Source organism: Mytilus trossulus, chromosome 8, assembly GCF_036588685.1.
Source record: "Mytilus trossulus isolate FHL-02 chromosome 8, PNRI_Mtr1.1.1.hap1, whole genome shotgun sequence".
Taxonomy (NCBI): Eukaryota; Metazoa; Mollusca; class Bivalvia; order Mytilida; family Mytilidae; genus Mytilus; species Mytilus trossulus.
Genome location: NC_086380.1, coordinates 74847119 through 74870624, shown reverse-complemented (window position 1 = coordinate 74870624; position 23506 = coordinate 74847119). Strand labels below are relative to the sequence as shown.

General features: G+C 32.5%; 1 protein-coding gene and 1 long non-coding RNA gene across 2 annotated transcripts; both read right to left on the bottom strand.

Moving 5' to 3' along the window:
• Positions 1–607: 607 nt before the first annotated feature.
• Positions 608–13503, bottom strand: LOC134727982 (ankyrin-1-like). The gene is made up of 4 exons (XM_063592380.1): positions 13459–13503; positions 3013–6455; positions 1380–1650; positions 608–619 (listed from the first exon to the last, which is right to left on the bottom strand). The coding sequence occupies exons 1-4, from the start codon at positions 13501–13503 to the stop codon at positions 608–610; spliced, it is 3771 nt and encodes a 1256-aa protein (XP_063448450.1).
• Positions 13504–13608: 105 nt separating this feature from the next.
• LOC134682127 (uncharacterized) lies at positions 13609–23241 on the bottom strand. The gene is made up of 3 exons (XR_010100798.1): positions 23134–23241; positions 14215–14431; positions 13609–13683 (listed from the first exon to the last, which is right to left on the bottom strand). It is a non-coding gene; the product is annotated as an uncharacterized LOC134682127 (long non-coding RNA).
• Between the last annotated feature and the right edge of the window lie 265 nt (positions 23242–23506).

Below are 23506 nucleotides of genomic sequence, written 5' to 3'. Positions count from 1 at the left end.
CTTTTCATCGATGCATGCGTGTAAAGCTATACTCAAACTAAAAGGTTCCATTTCATCAAACCAAGCAAGGACTGTGTTATTTTCTTCCGTAAATCCGATACATAGGATAAAATCTCTATCTTCTAATACACGTGTATTTGATAAATCAGTGACAACGCAATCTGGCATATGATCGCCTCTTTCTTCAGTATGCTCATGGCAATACAATAACCACACTAGAAAATAAATAGAACACCTGCTTTTTTTATTATAATGTTTTAACAAGTTCACCTTAAATAAAGCAGAAAGAAAAGATTCATTTCCAACAATATAGGATAACAGTAATGGTGTTACCGTCAGACACGTCTGCATTATCCAAGGATGTCTCAATAACCTTTCTAAAAAATAAGGCTCAGAAATTAAACAGCATACTTCAAAATATGTAATGTTTAAGACATACTGGTTCCTGTACCGTAGTAGCAAATACTCTTCTAAATCACCGACAAAATCATCATCGTCACATTTCATAGTGTCAGTCCAATTATTAGAACTGCAGATTAAATGAACAAGTGGCAAGGTAAACATTTTGACTGCATTAATGTGACCTTCTAAAATTCTCTTTAGATGATCACTGTATCCCCTGTAGCAGAGAAAATGAATAATTGTTATATCTATGCTGTCAGTCAAATCACAATATTTGGATAATGGAGTTGTTAGTATATCTTTGTTGTTTTTTAGCAGTGCAACACACGGTGCATTAACAAGGCATCTAGATGTAAGTGGAAAAGTAGCTCGGCAGATTAAAATCAAAGATGAGATTTCTTGGTTGATTGAAATAATGTCTAGAAGACTAACATTTGCTGTATCCGTAGCTACGGCATGGTTCTCTAAAAATATATTAATAAGTTCACAATTGCCTATCAACGTTGAGAAAACAAGAGGAGTTACTTCCGTCTTGCAATCATTACCTTGAATGTTATAACTTTTTACAACTTCAATAAAAGTTGAATGATTTCCAGATACTGCAGATATAACTGTAGAAGTTACTATAAATTTACCATTGACGTCAGCAAGACCGTAGTATAAAAATGTTTGGACAAGTTTATTGTAGCCTAAAATCAATGCCACTTGAAATGGTGTTAAATTGAGTTTGATTTGATACTTTGTATCGTCATCACAGGAAAAATTACTATCAACGTATTACAAAATACAGACACTTCCCTAAAACACACAGGATGCAATGAATTTTTTACCAACATAGTAAGCATCGAATTGTTGTTTGACAATACGGATATGAATACTGAAGAAAGCTCCTCGCATTGTAATTCAGGTTTAGAAGAGTAATGGTAAATCTTAAATCTAAAAGTACTATCAGCATTTCTATTTAGTAAAACACTAACGATTTCTTCATTATTGCGTAAACAAGCTAAATGAACTGGTACTACATTTTTCATCCTTTCTATGGAGGTTTTTTCAAACAGATTTTGAACACCTTGTCCATAAACAGTACTTGGAAGGTTTATAGAGGCATGCGCATCTAGCAGTTTGTGGATCATATTTACATTCTGTTTTGAAACAGCAATCAGAAGAGGAGTTTCGCCGTATGCATTGATACTATCTATGTTTGTTCCGGTTGTAATTAGTTTGTCTAGGAGTTCCATATCCTCCATTCTGCAAGCAAAGTGCAATACACTATCTACGCTATTAACTACATAGCTAGCTTGTAAGTGACAAAGCATGTCTTTCAATACTGATCTCATGGGTTTGTAAAAATAATTTAAAAAAATGCAATATTTTATCTCTTTGAACTGCTCTAAAATGTCTAAGGTTTTCAGTTCAAATAAAACCGATAAAACATTTTCATGGGAATAGAAACAAGCTAAGAACAATGCATTTTCACCACGCGCAGTCAAAGAATTGACATTTGCATTGTTCTCAATAAGCAGTCTTACAATTTCATCATCGCCATACTGTATTGCAATATGAAGCGGTGTAAGCATTTTAAACAATGTTTGACTTTCTAAATTGATATTTTCACATCTCAATAAGTATATGACCACGTCGTCATTGCCTGCACTACATGCAATGTGCATTGCCGTATGACCATCGTTGCTTCGTTTTTCATTTACATTCAGACCGAATTCAAATAATAAATGCATACAATCTGCACTACTCATTTCGGCAGATAGAAACCATCCTTTATATAAAGCACAGATTCTTATTGGTGTGTCTTTAAAACAAGAATTGATTAACAATCTCAAAAGAGAGACTTTAGATTCCCCGCAAGCCCAAATGAATTCGTTTTCAAGAGCGCTTTGTTCTACAGTTGTAATATCTAAAATTTCAACTACATCACTTAGGTGACCATTTAAACACACCTGGTGAAATGACGAATTAACATTTATATCCGCACCACGCTGTAACAATAGTTTTCCAATTTCTAAATGATTATGTTTAAGACTTGTGTGCAAGAGCGTCTCGTCGTTAAAAATAACTTTATTAATGTCAATTTCAGTATTATATTCCAATATGATGTTCATAATGTCATATTGTCCTTTTACGCAGGCACGATGCAAGAAAAAGTTACGCTCATGAATACAGACATTCCAATGTGCATGATAGTTCAGAAGACGTTGCATTATTTCGATGTTACCAATTTCAAATGCAAAATATAGTGCTGTTTCGCCCGCATAATGGCAATAATTTATATCGGCATTGTGTTGCAATAAAAGATCTAACATTTCAAAATGCTTTTGTTTGCATGACATTATTAACAAACTCTCACTAGTTTCATTTATCACATTCGGATTTGCATCTTTTTTCAATAACTTTTCTGCCTCTGCAATATTATTATGAATGCAAGAAAAATAGAGCGGACTATAACCTTCATACGAGGTTAAATTCACGTTTGCGTTCTTTTCAAGAAGTAAACACGTAATTTCGTCATAACCTAAAAAGCAGCTTATATAAAGCGGTGTTTTGCGATCAATATTGAAGACATTCGTTCGTGCTTTGTTTTCAAGTAGAATCAACAATATATCGTTTTCCCTATCTTTGCATGCTTTAAACAACAATGTTTCCTTCTGTGGTCCATATCTTTTATCAATATCAGCACCTTTCAAGATAAGTACTTTAAGCATTTCTTTATTTCTGTTATCATAAGCAATTGAAAGTGGTGTCATTCCTGAGCTACTTTTGATATCCATATATTCTTGAATAAGACCACCAATAAAAACACTCTCGTCAGATTGCAGAAGCAGATGTAAACATGCCATATTATTTGTCATGCATGCAATGTGCAATGCATTTTCTCCGTCTCTATTTGTAAGAAATGGATCTCCACCATTTTTTATCAAAAGTTCAAGTATATGCGTGCACTCATTTCTGGTCGCTATATGGATAGGGGTATCAAAATCTACAGTACGACAATTTACGCTTGCATTGTTTGACATTAACAATTCCACAACCTCTGCTTGGTTAGACTCACAAGCATAGTGAATTGGGGCTTTGTTTTGATGAATAATCGACGTGTCTTGAATAATCACTAAAAGATCTCTGATCGTGTGTATATCACCTATTATACAACTTTTGACAAATGTTTCAAACAAAAACATCTCGACTGATGTTTTAAAAACTGTTCCGTCAATTTCAGTGTTTTGTAACTCCTTCATGTTTTTAGAAAAACCTGCCAGTATAGTATTTGATATACGACAACTTTCGAATATAGAAGCCCCGTGTTTTAAAAGCGTTTTCAAGATTGTCCAATGAGCACTGAAACATGCGATTTGTATTGGGGATAACATAAATGTCTGCTCTTCTCCGGAAACCAAGTCACAATCTACGAGTAAACCATGAATGCATATAACCTGTTCTGTGTTTATTAGAATTGGACTGTCTATATAGTTAGGAAGGTTAGCAATGTTGCTTCGTAATAACATTTTGACGATGTTATCATTTCCCATTAAACAAGCTATGTGGAGAGGAAGAATATCGTGAATTATACTGCAATCAAAATATTTTTTGAATGCTATTTCAGGCCTATAAGTGCTCTGACAATTATTGGCTAAAATTTGAAGCATCACTGGATTAACAGAACATTTTAAATGTATTCTTGCTTTGCTATCTAAAAGCATCTTAACAATATTCTCATTACTGCAGATGCTTGCTATATGTAATGCTGATATTGGAAATTCTGGAGTATTAAGATAATTAAAGCGTTTATATGCAATTATTTCTATTATATCAACTGCATCTTCACATTGGAATATCGTGAGACATATATCGTCAATACATGTAGCAGTGTTAACGTTTGAATGGTTGTTCAATAAAACTTCTACCATACTTTCATTTTTTAAAATACAGGCAACAGATAGTGGAAAACTTTCTGTTCCAAAACAACGATTTGGTTCAGCTCCACTGTTTAATAGAAGCTCCATTATATCTACGTTTTGTTCAAAGCATGCTATTTCAAAAGGAGTTACACATGTATCATGCCACTGACCAACTTTTGTCAATAAAGAATTGATATAGTCAGGGGATCGAATCGAATAAGCGGCATGTAATGTTAGTTTTTCACTTGCATTAACATCAATGCAAATATCCTTTTGAAGAAATATTGAGCACATCTCATAATTATTCAAAAGACATCCTATATGAAGAGGAGACGGTAAATCTATAGACTGTTTATAATCGACTATATCAGCCCCTTTAGTTATCAACAGTTTCACTAAGTCACAATTTTCACTTAGACAAGAAAGCTGCATCACTGTTTCACCTTGTTTTGTACAAATATTCACATTAGCCTTATTTTCTATTAACACATTTGCAATTTCTAAATCGCCATTTTGACAAGCGATCTGAAGTGCAGATTTTCCGGATTTCAAGTACCTGTTGATTTCTAAATCAATTTCCATTATAATTTCCAAAAGATCTTGATCATTTTCTTCTAATGCATATAGGAATATCGGGTTAATGTCGTCATTGAGAGTAGCTGTCTGTAAAAGAATGATTAAAATATCCCTTTGATCGCGATAAAGAAGTCTCAGAGGCGATAAACCACTCTTTCGTGATAAAGCTAATAAGTTAGCCCTCTTTGCAACAAGCAACTGTATTACGTTTTTAGAAGATGAAGCACAAGCGAAATGTAACGGTGTTTCACCATCATCGGAACTTTTGTCAACATTTGCTCCTTTTTCTAATAAAAGTTCGACTATTTTTTCATGACCTTTAATGCAAGCGTGATGAAGAGCTGTAAAACCCATAATATCTTGCTGATTTATATCTGCCCCGAATTGTATTAAAAGTTTTGCTATTTCAAAATAGCCTTTTTCACTAACTAGCAATAATGGTATCAAACGCCTGCCACTGCACAAATCCGGGTCTGCTCGATTCTCCAAAAGATGTTTTACAACATGTATTTTTTCAGACATGCATGCTCCAAATAATGCAGTAAATCCTCTCGATTTGTATGAATTTACACTTACGCCCGCTTTCAACAAAAAAACGACTAAATTTACATTTTCATACTTGCACGCCTTATGTAATGGGGTCATTCCTATGTCATCATATTTATTTATATCAACGCCTTTCCCTAAACAGAATGCAGCAAAATCGATGTACCCACGTTTCGATATAAGATGAAGGAGGTTAATACCAAAGTAGGATAATTCCATTATCCTATTTATTTCTTCAGAATCAAATGTTTTACAAAATGCAAGGAATTGTGCTCTGTATTTTTTATCAGTCATTTGTTGGCAATCGAAAATATCAAGGAAATTATAAGTATCTGCTTCCTTTAATAACCGTTCAAAGAAGTAGTTCTCAAAATGACTAGGCACGAAAAAATGATAATGCTGCCGGCCTTCATCTAAACACTCAAGACCAAATTTATCACAAAGCATTGATACTTTACAATGCTTGATCATGAATTTCAAGAATGTTTTAGCCATAAAAGTAAATGTCATTTCAAATAACCTTTCATTTGTAAATCGGTAAGAATTGTCTTCGAACATTAAATAAACTCCAATCAATGTGTCTAAATGATCTTTAATTAAAACTCTTGAGGTACCTCGTGTTTCCCCGCATTCTTCTAGTATATCATCTAATGTTTTACGATCGTTTATATCTATGTCATCAGTGAGCAATCCATTATCAAAATTGTTGTTAAAAATAGTCACAAGAAGTAAAGCACAAAAATTTAGTTTCTCTCTTCTTTTCATCTGTTCTAATTCATTTTCAAACACACTTAATGGGTTTAATAAAAAAGATAACGCTTTACTCGCCTCCCATGTTTTGGACATTCTACATAATAAAGGAAAGCAATCATAAACTTGGATGCATTCATCAGATAATTCCTTCAAAACCTCTTCTGATACATATTTTGATGCAATCAAACGTTTTTCGGAAAGTGTAAATTCACTGGTCAGAAGATTAATTTGGCACTTTCTCAACAGTTGCAATGACTCGAATTCTTTACTCTGAAATATTTGTAACCTACAATTACACAATATTTTTACATCTTTTCCGAGTATACAATTTGCAATTTCGTCAGAATATCTTTCCCAGTCTTCGATCTCGTTGTGTAATAAATGGGTCTTTCCGCAAACATCGTCAAAAACAAACACAATTTTCGCATCATGCGAGACAAACTTTAAAATATCGAATGGTTTTCTGACAGGCAAAACATCATATCCGTTTGATAGCAATTGTAATGCTACATGCTTTGTTGTAAAGGATTTTCCAACCCCAGAATTACCTGTGATGGTCAAAAAAGCTTCATTGTCAAAATGTTTCAATATTTTCTTTGATTGGTTTGTTGAAACAAATTTAGAATCCTCCTGCTGCCACTTCGAAATTTCGTTGTTGTAAAGAGCTAATGAAAAATGAAGGAGAAAAAGAAGTAAGTGAATTGGTCTATCTAAAACATATTGAAAAATACACTACCAAGAATTTACTCACATGTTTCTTGCACTTTTCTACCTTTTTTGTAAAGCAGTACTAAACACCTTCATATCGATATTTTCACGTGGTACGCTTTGTAAAATCAGTACTGCTGAATTTCATACTTATATCAATACTAATTTTTTGCAGTACTGTTACAGTGCTGATAGTTTCCAGAGTGTGTTATGGACTTATTTATTGCCCTACCAAATCAGTATTTACTTTTAAGTCACCCTCTTGTCTTTATCAATATTTCTCTACTGTTTAAGTAAATTAGACGTACAGTCAGTCTTTTAATTTCTCACAGTATTTTGGAATGATGTTAGTTCTCATTATATTATTGTTTATATTTGAATGAACATTTATATTAAGAACACTTTGGTGTTTGATTTTGATATTTCAATTGATTAGGTGTGGGGCCTGTATTTAAAGCGGATATACAGATATATATAAAATGTCCGAACAGTAGCCAACGATGAATCCTTAATCGGTAAAATCTCACAAAAAAATAAAACCATGAACAAATGTTAAATATTTCGGATTCTAATAACAAATATCCTTCATCAGAAAGTTGTTATCAAAGGTACCAGGATTATAAATTAGTAAGACAGACGCGCGTTTCGTCTACATAAGACTCATCAGTGACGTTCGTAAGATGTCACATGGTTCTTGTTATGTGGTAGTCAAACTGAAAATATAATCTTGTCATTATGCAAATAATCACAATCAATACGCTGGTAATATTTTCAATTCTGATGTCTTGGAGGAGAAATGAATTCCTTAAAAAAAATTCCAACCGCTGAAAATTTGAAAATAAACGTTTCGCAGTAAATGATTAATTATAAAAAACTGTTTTAGAAAAAAAAACTGTCATTTTTTTGACTGAACAGAACTTATCTCCCAGTTAGTAAAATTGTATAAGATACCTAAAAAAAACCAACCTAACAATTGATATTTGTGGTATGTCTTCTAAGTTACGAGTTTCCTTTTTCAGATACACATTTTCCTATGAAGTCAATGTCATTCAGACTCTCTCTTGACTTTACGTATGAAAATGAAACAAGATCAGATAACTCCGAGAATCATTAAGACTTTCCCATTAAATTTACCAATCGGAAACCGTGATATATAAGGAGACGTTATACACCATTGTAAAAATAAATCAATTTAGATTTACGATATAACAAGTTTTAGTGGGGTTGACAGCACAGAAAGCGGCATTTAACGGAATTTCGTCACCGCCTGACATTTTTCTGAAATGCAAGTTAAGAACCTTGTGTTATTTTAAGGTATATAGGGGGACAATTTCTGAGACAAGTGCCTGCGGACAACAACTGTCATATTCCTGATTTGGTACAATTAAATACACGTTTTATTTATTAACTATTCGTTACCTACAATTTTACATTACTATTACTAAGCCCACGGTGTATTTCATTAAAAACTACGTATTTCAAAAAATAATATCGTGGAGTCAATTCAGTTTGATTTCGATTTGGTAAGAATAGACGCATTGTCCTTGTATATTTATTAATTTGGTGAAAGTTTTATTGTGTGGTAGCATTTGAGGACGGAGGATTGGATGAAATTTGAAAAAAGGTAGGACAGGAGTTTTGATTTAAAAAGGCAGGATGAGCAACTTGGCAAAAATAAAAGTAGGATGACAATGTATGTAAAACATGTCAAGATAAACTAATATAAAAAGGCAGGTCAAAACTTGTAATCCTAGACTCCCCTCCCCCTAATAAGCAATCGGTACATGTAGCTCCCTTAGACTTTTTATACTTTATTTCATATATGCAAGGCCTAGGTCAAAAAACGAAAACAGTTATGTTCCTTCCTGTTTCCCTTTCCTTTTCTTACCTCCAGGTTTTCTTTTGTAAATTTATTTCACTTTGATTTTTTTCCTATTTTTAGGTGTTCTGTACACCCTGAACAGCAAATTGGAGGATTTCCTTGTGTGTATAAGATACCTAAGCTTTGGCAAAAATCAGTTATATCAGAACTTTTGATTTTTCAACCCTGTATACCACCATTCCCCATGTGAAATTGAAAAATCAAATTATAAAAAATCAATTCACACTGCCTTTTAACATTGGTAGTATACGGTATAAACTCATTACTTTGGGATACCATACGGCATATTTTGTTTACAGAAAAAAAAGGTAAAAATGCAACAAGGAAAAACAAGTGATCAGTATGATTGAGTGCCTAATCGCAACATATTTGTTGATTTTGGAGGTAGATTTTTTTACAACAAATTGTCGGCACTCCTATGAGAACGGGCCTTGCCAACCTCTTCTCATAATAGAATGAGTCGGAGTTTCTTTAGACAGTTGTTACCCATTCGTTTGGTGTGCTTGAGCTTATGATTTTTTTTTATTGAAAAGGGATTTTCCATTTTGAGTTCGGTATTTTGTTTTCGTTTTAATTTTTTTCTGTACTGTTAAAGTACCTAAAATATCAGTACTTAAATAGAACAAATAAAAGAAGCACAGGTACAGTTCCGATAAAATCAGTACTACAAAACCAGGTTCAACCCACCATTTTTCTTAAAATGTCCTGTACCTAGTCAGGAAAAATGGCCATTGTTATATTATAGTTAGCTTCTTTGTGTGTTACATTTTAATGTTGTGTTTCTGTTGTGTCGTAGTTCTCCTCTTATAATTGATGCGTTTACCTCATTTTTAGATTGTAACCCGGATTTGTCTTTTTCTCAAACGATTTATGAATTTTGAACAGCGGCATACTACTGTTGTATTTATCTTTATTGAAGAAAAAAATCTCGGTACTGTAAAAAGTTATTAAAAGGTGCCAGGCTTATAATTTAATACAGTACTAAAAAAAGTATTGTCACAATGCTGATAAATTATTACTGAATATAAAAAGATAAGTTTCAGAACTAAAATAAGAATTAAATTCAGCATTACTGAATTTACAAAAAATAAAACATTACAATTGTATCATGAAGCAGTACAGTACTGATTTATCAGAGGTTATAAATGAACAAGAAACATATTTATTGTATAGCAATATAATATTTCCCACAGAACGTAACCAAAAGTTAGCGTGCAATAAATTCTAATATTGCACTAGTTCAATAAATATTCAAAATTCATGACGTCATCAACGTTCAAATCTTAGTTTAAACCAATTTTTCCTTTAAATATTATATTGCTATACAATAAAAGGGTTATTGCATGAATATTGGGGAATATTGTCCCTCGTAGAACATATATTGCACTCGCAAGCTCGTGCAATATAAAATTCTACTGGGGACAATATTCCCCAATATTCATGCAATAACCCTATATTATTAATTATTGGTAGTGTAATAACTTATGTACCAGGAGGTGAGTATACAAATATTATCAAGACAAAGTGGTTGGCGAAATCCGATCTGAATAAATATACATTCCTGAACCCCAATAATGCATTTAGGCAAATATTTACTAGTTCTTTCTCTGATTTTGCAATGAACCAATCATACTGCTAAACACACCAACATTTATATATTCTATCTATCATAGCTGAACAAGAAAATGTACTAAATTTATCTGTGGAGCCCATTAAAAATATGGCAAATGAGTTCCTATAAGACTTTCTGCATCAGATCTATTTTAATGGCAATTATACTTTTATTATCATTTTACTTTTTTATAACTCGCAGAAGTTTCATTTAGTTTCATGGGGCAAAAGCTCAGAAGCAGTAAATTAAAAACGGGGTATTCAAGAAAATTAAAACTTATTACATTAGTATGCTTTTTTTTTTTTTTTTTTTTTTTTTTTAGATATTTGAATATTTTTTATTATCAATTACCTACACTGTTATCGGACTTAAAATCATGAAAACTGCCTATGCAATATACATGATATAAGGTGTCAACTCGGCCAATACAGATTTTTTTTGTGTATTGGCCGAGTTATTCTATATTTGGCGAGTTGACACAAATACAGGATTTCGGAACGTCTCTATTTTTTATATGAAAAGTCACGATAAACACAAACTGAAAGTAAACATTTGTTTGGGAGACGCCGTTTTAATTTAGTCATCATAAACATGCTGTAAAGTGCATGGCATATACTTCAGACTGAAGACGATCACATTAATTTAAAAAAATGATTTTTAAAGCAGACGATGGAATTATTTCAGGTTTTGGGCATGAGTACATTTCTTGACGACCTCATAATTTCACGATGGTATAAATACTACAAAACTGTTTACTTTCGCTATTTTTTTTGGTAACCTATCATTTATTTTTAAACCCGAACCAGGCATATGCATTCTGTAATGATGCAAATCTTTGTTCTTTGGTCATTTGGCAAATGGATAATTGTATTATTTTCAACTCCTACATTATTATTTTTTTAATATATTCAAATTAGTTTCTGCATAACACATGCAATGGCAGTACCTTTCTAATAACTATTTATGTGTTGCGTCTAAATTAAAATTTTAACACTTTATAGTGACTGGAAAGGGTAGAAAAATTACCAGATGAGAAAATGCTGAAGACACATGGAAACAACACCAGATAATTATATATTGCATTTAATAAAAAGATACTGAGATTAGGATAGTTCCACTTCAAGGTAAAAATATTTAATATCTTGTGAAATGAAGTGTATTTATGTATTGGCCTTGTTATTGGTCCTCGGCCAGCTGTGTTGGCCTTCGGCTTCTCCTCAGGCCAATACAGAAATACTTACGTAATAATATCATAATAAAGTATAGGGTAGTTCATTTCTAGCTAAATTTGGCTGGCTCATCTGGTTCATTCAATTATAAGTTTATTGAGTTGTACATATTCTTTACCTCTAATGTTTTGAGGAATTGTGTCTTGCAAAATGTTTTCCATGTCAGTTGTCTTTTTTGTCAAGGCTTCAATCATATTTCTAAATTGGAACTTTTTAAAGAAAAACATTCTTGCTGAAAAACGCTACCACCAAGTCTTTCTATTGCCTGAAATATGCAAGAAAAGGTCTGGTAAAGGAAATGATATAACAAGGCCATTTTTGACAGATTTAAAGTACTATGCATATTCCCCTACAAATAATAAGCAAACATTAGCAGTTCAGGTATTTCGAATAATGTAATTAAATTTTGTTCTACGCATTTGTCTTAAAATCTTTTTCATAAAGAAAAGCAAGCTAACATAGTAATAAAAAGGTGGTAAACATTCAATAGATAACATCCTGCACATCATAAGACATTAGCTAGTTAATTCCAGCGATTACCTACATAAAGAACGCTCTAATCAAAATAATTGAGAATCAATGATTTATTTATATGGATAAACGTAAGGACATATGTGACCAGCCACGACATATCCAGGCTTATGGAGGTAAAACGTCATTGTGAGAAAATCGCCGTTAACTATATGTGACTAGCCATTTCCAGGCTTAGTTGGGTACATTGTGTAAAATTTGATTTTTGTATATTTATCTAAATTTTTCCGAAACAAAACTCTCTGTCATGTTATTATGACATATTTGTTGTAATAGCAACGAAACGAGTCATTTCGAATACCGGTATGAAAATGAGACTGTTCTATGACGACTTTTATTTATTGAAGCCACTAATTTATAAAACACAAAATTATTGTATTTATCGGCTTTTAGTGATGTTGAATAGCGTATTTGAATAAAATTTCAAGGACTTAAATTTACTGCAATGCAAACAATTCTTAGCTCTATTTTAGAACATGTAATTTAAACTTGTTGAAATGAAGTTAGTTTGAAATTTGTCAAAGTAAGCTTTAAGAATTCCTTTTTTTTTAATTTAGATTTATTATGCATGTCTCTATACATAGTGAGCGACGCGTAACAGTTTATAAGTAGGTGTTCTCATATATTAATTTGATACGGTGCATTTATTATGGATATATTTCAGACTTCATTTATGAAAGAAACACTTTAGAGCAGAGCAGTATTTGTTTGTTTGTAGCTCTATTTTAGAACATTTAATTTAAACTTGTTGGAATGAAGTTAGTTTAAAATTTATCAAAGTAAGCTTTAAGAATTCCTTTTTTTAATTTAGATTTATTATGCATGTCTCTATACATAGTAAGCGACGCGTAACAGTTTATAAGTAGGTGTTTGATACCATTTGATACGGTGCATTTATTATGGATATATTTCAGACTTCATTTATGAAAGGAAATCTATAAAGCAGAAATTTGATTTTTTTTGTATCAATTTAAAAAGTAGATTCAAATATTTTTCACTTCACACGATAAAGTAAAACTTCTTCAAAACTTATATATGATGTATAGTTCGGCGTCCGCAAAAAAGAAGCCAACGAAAGTGTTTATCTTTTCCTCACACATACGTATTTCATTGAATCTCGATATTTATCATGTTTATAATTTTTCTAACAATGACGTTCTACCTCCATAAGCCTGCAAATGTCATGGCGGGTCACATATATGACCAGGACATCAGTATTTATATAGTTGAATTCTGGCATACATATAAGCGTTAGAGCTACATATAACATGGCTGATATATTTAAAAAAAAAACTGAATGATATTTCTTACCGTGCTAACATCATTCCAAGCATCTTCAAATTCTTGTGTCAGCATTTTTGAGTCTGTTGAATGCGCTATTTTATTTCTGTAATGTTTGATGCGAGATAAATCAGCTCCTTTGCTTATATCAGTTGGTGATGGAAGGGTATCATATCCTGTGAGCTATTCCACTTATATTCCTCAGAAGGCATATCATTAATGTAATGTCGAAGTTCTTAGATGTAACTGCAGATCCTGTATGAAGATAATAGTGCGAGTGAAAAACATTTATGATAAAGTTGTAAGCAATAAGAAAATATGAGTATATCAATTTCGAAAAGAACACTTTATTAATTTCCCAAGCGCTTTACTGGATTTACCTTTATATAGAATGCTCAAACCCAAACATTGCACTTAAAAACGTGCAAATTTTATTTTCCTAAAAGGGGTTGATTATGCATAATGTGTAGAATTTAGGACAGGAATGTCAACAATTGTTACATTATTCTTAATACTTGATCTGATGGCGTATCTAAGATTTCTATTGCTTCAATATTGATATGTTCTTGCATAAGATGTTTATTGCAAGACATTTGGTTGTCTAAATTGGTACATAGATTAGAGTTTAACTTAAACTGCTAAAAAGAGTCGACCTTTTTCTAAATATGTTGTTGTTGTGGAATTTGACGCTGATAGAAAAAAAATGTTATCAAAGAGGAGGGGAATTTGTGTAAATTTGACCGCGTTAAAAAGTAATAAAATAACACTTTCATATATTAAACCTACCCGAATGAAATAATGTGTTGTACTGAACTGATGTTAGAACTTTTTTGCGATATCTTAAATCATCTATTGTCTTTTGTTGATTCAGTAGTGTAGTTTGAAGATTGTTTGGATGTAAGACTCCGTCAAAATAGCAACGAACAGCTCTTGGGGCAACACCAATGGTCAACGCAACCAAGCGAAGGAAGTTTGTTTCTTCTACCGTAAGTGAGAGAGCCATCTGAAATAAAACGTTCTATAACTTTTTTTTAAATACAACTGATTTAAAATATTTCCTAGATTAAGATACAAAGAATATGGTTAGAGAGTGAAAACACAGCTGGGAGAATGTGGAGGAATAAAGAGTACAAGCGAGAAGGGATTGGAAAATGAACAACAAGTAGTACAAGAACAGACGAAAGTTCTATATAGAAAAGGAAGAAGACAAGTAAGAATATGTACCCAATAAAGGAGGAAATTGCTCTTTGCAAGAACATCACTAAGTGAAATAAAAATGACACTTCCTGTTTCAAATTGTGAAAGTAAGTCAAATGAGAACGAGCAATAACGAAAGAAACAAAATCAGATAGAAATAGCGATTCGTACGTATTTCTTTATTGTGGTTTATCTTACAACTCTTCAAAATTGCAGACATGTGCAATTGCCCACTAGGGACTAAATGGGAAAAAAAATAGAATGTTCCAGATTAACGCCATTTTGAAATGGCAGCTCTTCATATAAGTAGTCTAATTTGTCGTTTTAACATCGTTTATAGCATATGCTTATGATTGAACCCTTTTTTTTATATAAAAAAGAAGATGTGGTATGATTGCCAATGAGACATCTATCCTCAAAACAAAAATGACTCAAAAATTTACAACTATAGGTCACCGTTCGGCCTTCAACGATGAGCAAAGCCCATACCGCATAGTCAGCTATACAAGGCCCCGATAAGACAATGTAAAACAATTCAAAGGAGAATACTAAAGGCCTTGTTTATGTCAAAAAATGAACATAAAACAAATATGTAGCACATAAACAAACAACAACCACTGAATTACAGAATCCTGACTTGGGACAGGCACATAGGTAAATAATGTGGCGGCGTTAAACATGTTAGCGGGATCCCAACCCTCCCCTTAACCTGGGACAGTAGTTTAATTCTATCGAATAAATATCAGAAAAATTCTCATTTTTGTCCTTGTGGTTGAAAATATTGATATTTTTAGGTTATTATATTAATTACACAAAATGTTATCACTCTGGATTTCTATGACCATTTTTTTTTCTTCTAATTGTACACGTTTTCCTCTTTCCATCTATATGTTGTGTACAAGTTGTAATGTTGTACAAATTATAATTTGTACAGACTTTTTGTACAAGTTATCAGTGTTTTATGACCTGCTAAACAATTATGGACGATGCAAGCACACAGTCTTTTGCGTCGCATATTTCTGTCATAATTTCACAACTTCATGATACAGTCTAATACTGTGCATTGATACAAAAACATTATAAGACCACACACAGATTTTGTATGGATATGAATTTGGTATAAGGAAAATAATAAAATTGGAATTTAAACCATTCAGGTATCCTCGTTTCCAGTTTGAAGACAAGGGGAATAGCACTTAATGTTAGTTTGAAGTATATTTTTTTGAATTTAAAACATTACACTGGTACTTTTTATAAGATAAACCTGTATCACCGGTTGCATGAAGGTAGGTGTCAAAAAACTTAAACTTGTACAAAAACCCTGTACAAATTGTAATTTGTACAAACTTACATCTTGTACACAACATATATATAATTTAGGCATGTGTTCTTCCAGAACATTAAAGTTTTAAAAAATGAACTCTGGTTGCAGCATCACATTAAGACGGAGTATATATCTTCCAATTAAAACGATATTCCCAGGCTTGTATTTCTTATTTATATTTCTTGATAGTATAGAGGGTTGCTGCTCACAAGGAAACTATTTAACCAAGAGTTCCAAATTGTGAAGTTAAAATCACCCTTCGTAAATTTTACGGACGGCATCACGCATTGTGGATATCATGGAATATGTTCCATGTATCATAACTAAAATCCACTTCCATTTTTACCACGAATGTGAACTACCAAATTCGACTATTTACTGGGTTTATAATCACACGAGCAACACCATGGGCGCTCATGTGGGGCACGATCTGCTTGCCCTCCCGGAGCACCTGATATCACCCCCAGTTTTCGGTCGGGTTCGTGTTGCTTAGTCTTAATCATTAGTTTTCTCATCTTCGCTAGCCAAGGGTTACGATCCACTCCTGCTCTCTTCACCTTGGCGGATTGAGCCAACATTTGTGATAACAATGTTGCGCCATCTATCGGAAGATAAAAAATCACGCCAATTCTGAATACATTAGTCTTGACCAATGGTAGCACTTGAACTCTTCAATTTGGAGGTAAAAACACGGTAGCGTCTAGATTCTACACACTTGGTAAAGCCGGAAATAGAAGCATATGTCAACATTCATGCATTTGTGCATGAAACATACACAGGAACTTCTATTTGTTGATTTAAAACATTCAAGTTTTCACTAAATATAGTCGTATGTTTAGGGATGTAAAGGCTTGTTACACAAAAACACGTGGCAATTGTTTACAAACACTTTCTACATTTACACGTGATCATGTTATAGGCGCATTTTGATTGGATGCAGTGAGTTCTGACTGCAACCAATAAAAAATCCTTACCTTGTGTCTCCAAAATGTTATCTCAATCCGCCAAGGGTGAAGAGAGCGGGAGTGGATCGTAACCCTTGGCTAGCGAAGATGTAGTTTTCTATGTTGTGTATTGTGTACTAAAATGTGTCTGTTTCTTTTTTTCTTTTCTAGCCGTGGCGTTGTCAGTTTATTTTCGATCTATACGTTTGACTGCTCCTCTGGTATATTTCGCCCCTCTTTTGTAGAAAACCAAAAACATGAAGTTGGGATAGACAAGTACCGTGACACGTCTTATCGCAATTTGAATTTACAATCAAAAATAAAAATTGTTAATAACCTTAACATATTGAATGACTCATTGATACAACGCATTGTTCTTCATATCTAATCGTATCTAATCGTTTTTAACTTTATCTCACTCTTCAGTACAAGAATAAGGAAATAATGACAACCTGTAAAAGGATCTATTGTTTCCGTATAGCGTTTACTAACTCGATAAATCTTGCTAACTATTTGGTAGGTTAAATTCACAGTGGTTGGTATTTGATTTTAGTGAGTATTGTGAAAATGTTTTTGTATTTCTTTGTTATACTAATATATACAAAGGACATATATACATTTATCTTTTCATCTGAGGTATTAAATTTCTCCTCAACAGGGCATGTTTTATTGTATTTGAACAACTCAGAGCATTGCTAAAGGTATAAAAAGGTATTTGTGCAGGAAGTTTTCCTTGTTTGTCCGTGTTTGTTTATTTGATTTAACTTTCAAACAATTGTTTGGATTCGAGTGTCACTTAGGAGATAACTGTATTGTATTTTAAGCTCCGACGGCATCAATTGGGGATTTGATTGTCGCAAATTAAGTTTTTTGGCGACGCGTTAGCGGAGACGGTAAACGGGTATTTGCGACCATCAAATCCCCAATTGATGCCGTCGGAGCTTAAAATACAATATTGTTATCTCCATTCTAATGAAACTGACAGAAAACAGCGTTAAAACATGTATTTAAAATCTGTCATATGCCGTCTGCGCTTGCGCGTACGTTCCATAGCATCAATTGATGCCATGTAAGAATGTGACGTTATCCAATCAAAATGAACGTTACAATCAAAATGAACGTAACAAACGTTGTTGCATTAGAATGATGCATCTGATGTAGACAAATGCGTCACTGAATAATATCAAACATATATAATTCTGGTGTATTTATCAGATTTTGCATCTATGTCTACATTAAAACTATTTTAAAGATACTGTGATATTTTAAAACTTCCAATCTGCAGTTAAATTTATTGTACTAAAACTACTGTTGACAGTAAATAGGAATATTGATCATATATACCAGCATTTAAGTGATGTTTGCCAAATTTGCATTTCGTCTACAATAGTCTCATCAATGACGCTCTTAGATGCCCTTTATACTGTGTTTTAATGACGTCTTTAGTGTGAATTAAGTGTAAAATGAAAAGGTTAGTCAAATCAAAGTCTATACTGCATAATTTTGTATCGTCGTGATCATTGACTATCTGTAAAATTATAATTGTTGGTAAAACTTTATTTTATTTACTTTACAAGGTAACAGGATTGTAATTTAATACGCCAGACGCACTCGTCCGTATAAGACTCATCAGCGACGCTTATACAGCACATTTATTGCAACGTCATGCACATGGAGTAACTGTAAAATGTTTATGTAAGGCAAATTAAAGTTTTTAAAAATACTTAGATATATAAAGAAAGTACTAAAGAAAAGATACAGCGAGACCAAGTAAGAAAACGTGTACGATGAAGCAATCGTAATTCTAAGATCGAACAGCACAAATGAAATCAAAATGATCATTCTACAATAAGTTTTTAAAACCAAACTAGCACGAGCAAAATGTAGAAACTAAATTCAAATAGAAATAGAGATCCCTATGGATGTTTTTACAGTTAATCATTTTATTTGAGTATTCAAATTTATATACTGTACGGCCTTGAAAAATCAACACAACCCATTAAGTATAGTAAACTATTCAAGACCCCCGTCAGTACAAAATGTAAACTAGTTCAAGAGAGAAAAACAACGCAGGGAATAGAAAGAACAACTAACGAAAAACAAATTAGGCAGACAGCAAATAACGGCAAACCCTGAATTAAAAGCTTTTGGCTCTGCATCATGTTGCAATACATAAAAGGATGTGGGGTTGAGGGAAAGCGATAACATTGTAGAATTGTTAATAATCTTACCATATTAAATCACTCATTGATGCTAGACATTTGTTTCCTGTATCAAGCCGTATTTATTTTTCGAACTTTTCAGTACAAAAATAAGGAAATAATGACAACCCGTAGAAAGGTAAAATGTTTTCTTATAGTGTTAAGAAACTAGCCATTACTGCAAACTTTAACCAATAATGTTTAGGGTTAGATTAACAACTTTTGTTATTTGATTTTCAGTTTGTATAAATAATATTTGTTTTTATATTTCTTTGTTTTGGTATATATTCAAAACTGAGATTTAAAAACATATACTACTTGAATACATTTATCTCTTTAGCAGAAATTTAAAAAAAATCATAACAGGACGTATTTTTTCTCAATTTTAAATTTCAATTGGTTTAGTAATGCTTGAAATCAGATGAAACGAGTGACTGGTGAAAAATAATGTTTATTCAATTCTTGAATCAATGCATGTATATATCATAAACTTCGTCTTCTGTGCATTATTGTACTATTTTTTACGCACATTTCATTTAAAACAGCATCATATAACATTATGGAGATCTAAGTAGTTTCTAACTGAAGTCATTAAAAATGGGTTTTTACTCGCTCTTAAATCTTTGACTTGAAAATCCAAACTAGTGTTAAATCCTGAATAACTGTAAAAACTAAGGCCAAATCCAATACTTCCGGTATGATAATACATTTGTCGAACCAATCTACAGTATATGTATTATTAACATGATGTATTTCAAATAATGCATGAAACATTTGGCACTGGACGTAAGGTCTCTTTGTCGAGTGCCTTTAGGGATGCTGAAAACCTAGAATTTAAAAAAAAATGATAACCCGTATATAATTTGAATAGCTTTTACAGTATAAGAACTGTTGAAAAAAGGGAAGTTAATTCTGCTGAAAGCCCGCCAAGCAAAGTTCGGATAAATATAAAAGGCACCATCGAAGTTTATTAGTACAAACTAATTTAGATAGTAAACGATTATTTAACTCTAGAAATATAGGTATGTCCGCTCTAAATGAGTATGAAACACTTGCAACTTGACAGTCATCAATTTCAGTCAAAGGTTATTTTATATGTTAAAGATTAATTTGCAATTATGATAATCATTATAACCGACATTCAACTAACTAATGCTAAAAAAAACTGCATCACCTGTGTCCCCCATTGTAAAATAGCCGTAAACGTTACCAATTTAGAACATGCATGTATAAGCTCCAAAAAGACGTGAGACGTTCTGGCGTTTAATAGTGGACACGTTTTGGCGAATAACAATTATCGGGCACGTTTAGGAGTAATGAAATCAGACACATTAAGGCGGTTTGGAGAATATTTAATATGACTGGCACGTTTGGGAGAATAGAAACGTTTGGGGAGAATACACACGTTTTGGGGAATCGGACACATTTGAGGGGATGGACACATTTGGGAATGTTACATATATAGTATACAATCAAGAAAGAAGCATGGGTATTGAGCACGTGTATAACATGTACAAAAAGATAATAGTTTATTTCAATGACAGATCCATGCGTATTGCAATCGCCGGTCTTTTACGAGAAAGGTCGTGCTAAATTCACTGCTAACGGTAAACATATCGGCGAATTATTTACTAGAAGCACACAATTCAAAAAAGGAAATTTCTTCCTAATTTGGACAATATAAAGAATGTTCTTGAGAACAAAGTATGTGTGCATAAGTTTTATAATAAAATCTAGCCACATAGTCATAAAAACATATGCATCACTTATTTTTAATTTGAAGTTTCGTATGACTTTAAGATAATAAAAAATGTGTTTTTTTAAGTAGGAAGTTTATCTCGTTGGTCTACTTGTTTCCTTGTTTTGTTTGTGTATTTTGTATAACCTTCCAACCAATGTTTTTATTCTAGCACTACTGATTTCTTTGGTGTAGATGAAGCGGGGACCTGGAGTATATAACACATATATTCTGGTATATTTCATCAGATTTTACATTTAAGTGTGAAGTACTGTTATACTTAAGATATTGGGATATATTACAACCACCTTGTGTAGTTTAATTTATTATATCAAACTACAGCGTACAGTACATAGCAGTAGTATATATCATTGAAGAAATGAATCACAACCTATTCCACTGATCAAAACAAGAAGGGGTAAGGTTGAGAATAACCTTCTCATATATACCAGTATTAACTTTTGTGTACGCCAGACGCGCGTCTCGACTATACAACTTCAACAGTGACGCTCGTGAATGAATACATATAGCAACTGCCTTAAGCTCAACCCTGCAATTTGTTTATGTGCCTTAACAAACCAACATCGATAGACAAAGGAAGATGGTTTATAAATTTTATAAATAAAGAGTTTGCCTTTTAAATGTTATACATATTACGATTTTTTTCTAATAATTTTTGGAAAGTTTCTTTTTACATAGCATTTACATTTGCTTCTGGAAATTGTCATTTTTCCCATTATGGTAACACTGGGAAAATTGGATTTACAGTCGACCAAGGATATCAGTCTAGGTCTTCGGCAGCAAAGCATAGCATTTGTTTTTTTTATATAAACTATCAACACCACTTATTCCTTGAAGGAAGTTTTTTCTTACCTTATCGTATTTATGTTTGGACTTATTTTACATTATAGAAAATAAATTGTGATCCTTAACATTTCTCGATGAAATATGTCCAAAGAAAGAATTGTGCATGCATAACATAAAACGATTTGTTTCAATAGAATGGCACTTTTATCTCACAGGAAGGTCTTCAACATGGTGCAAGTCTCTCAACTCACTCCAATTAAAATCCGGATCCCGAAAGGCAAAGTAAAACGTAAATCTCTACTTTATATTAATAATTCTACATCGATGCATTGTAGAAAATAGTTGCGAATGCAAATTATAAATCAAAGAAAATAAGCCACCGATGTACTGTATTACCCAACAATATCACTTTAAGTTAGCGCTATAGAACCAGGTCTAATCCACCATTTTCTACATTTGAAAATGCCTGTACCTAGTCAGGAATATGACAGTTCTTGTCCATTCGTTTTTGATGCGTTTTGTTTTTTGATTTTGCCATGTGATTATGGACTTTCCAAATTGATTTTCCTCTGAGTTCAGTATTTTTGTGATTTTACTTTTTACTAAAGCAACATGTCAATAACCACAGGGCACATACATATGAATAAAGATATTATTACGTTAACAAAACAAATATATATACAATGTATTAGATAATTAGGAGGAATAACGTTTGAATTGGATGATGAATTGCAAGCCATTTTTTATAATGAAAAACTTTCGATAAGCGAGCATGTGCCAGTAGTCAACACATGAAACATTATCTCAAGTACAATATAACTATAATTATGTATGATATATGTAAATATTTGTACAAACACATAAGGAGGAAGCAAACGAGTAATCAATTAATCGGGTGCCACATGTGGAGAAAGATCCGCTTACCCTATCGTAGACCATAGATCACCGACAGTTGTTGGTGGGTTTCGTGTTGCTAAGTCTTTAGTTTTCTCTGGTGTGTTTAGTGTACTATTATTTGTCTGTTTGTCTTTTTGTTTGTTGACCATGACATTGTCAGTTTGTTTTCGATATATGAGTTTGACTGTCCCTCTTGTATCTTTCGCCCCTCATTTAAACACAATGAAATTACAGTTTTGAAACATATGTGCAATGTAAAATGCTGTCTATTCTTGGTGTACTCTTTAACTTTTTTGAACTGATGTTGAATAAATTTAAAACAACAGAAATTCCAAACTCCAATGAAAATTCAAAACGAATAGTCTCTTATCATATATGTCATATACCGCATTCCATGCATTTTGAATTGAACAAGGATTCATAGCTACATCTTGGACATGTATAACAGTAGCATAAAATGAAAACAATCGTCGCTCTATGTAAGCAAGACATTAAAATCAAAATAAAAAAAAATCTTAAATAATCACTGCATTATTCTTTAAGACTCATATCACAGGTATGAATCTAAATATGTAATCATTTTGTGTTATAACATACCTCGTCAGTTCTGTAAATTGGTTACATGATTGTTATTAGAACATTCACTGTCCAAATTAAATAATATACTGGCCAATTGTGTTAAATACTCCTTTAAATCTTCATCGCAATTTTATAAGGAAATTAGAATAGGAATCTAAGGAGGAAATATTTACAGTGCAACAAAGCGTAAACAAGGAACAAAAGAAAAGTATTATGACCCATTTTAATAATTTCCTGGCGAAAGAATGCTAAATACGTTAAATTTTCATAAAATTAACAAAAAACTGTTTGTTCGTATTATATCATTAGCTAAGTCTGATGATTATTTGTAACCGCCCAATTATCGTCAACTTTATTTTTGTCGTCGTTGAAAGCATGTATCGACAAACAC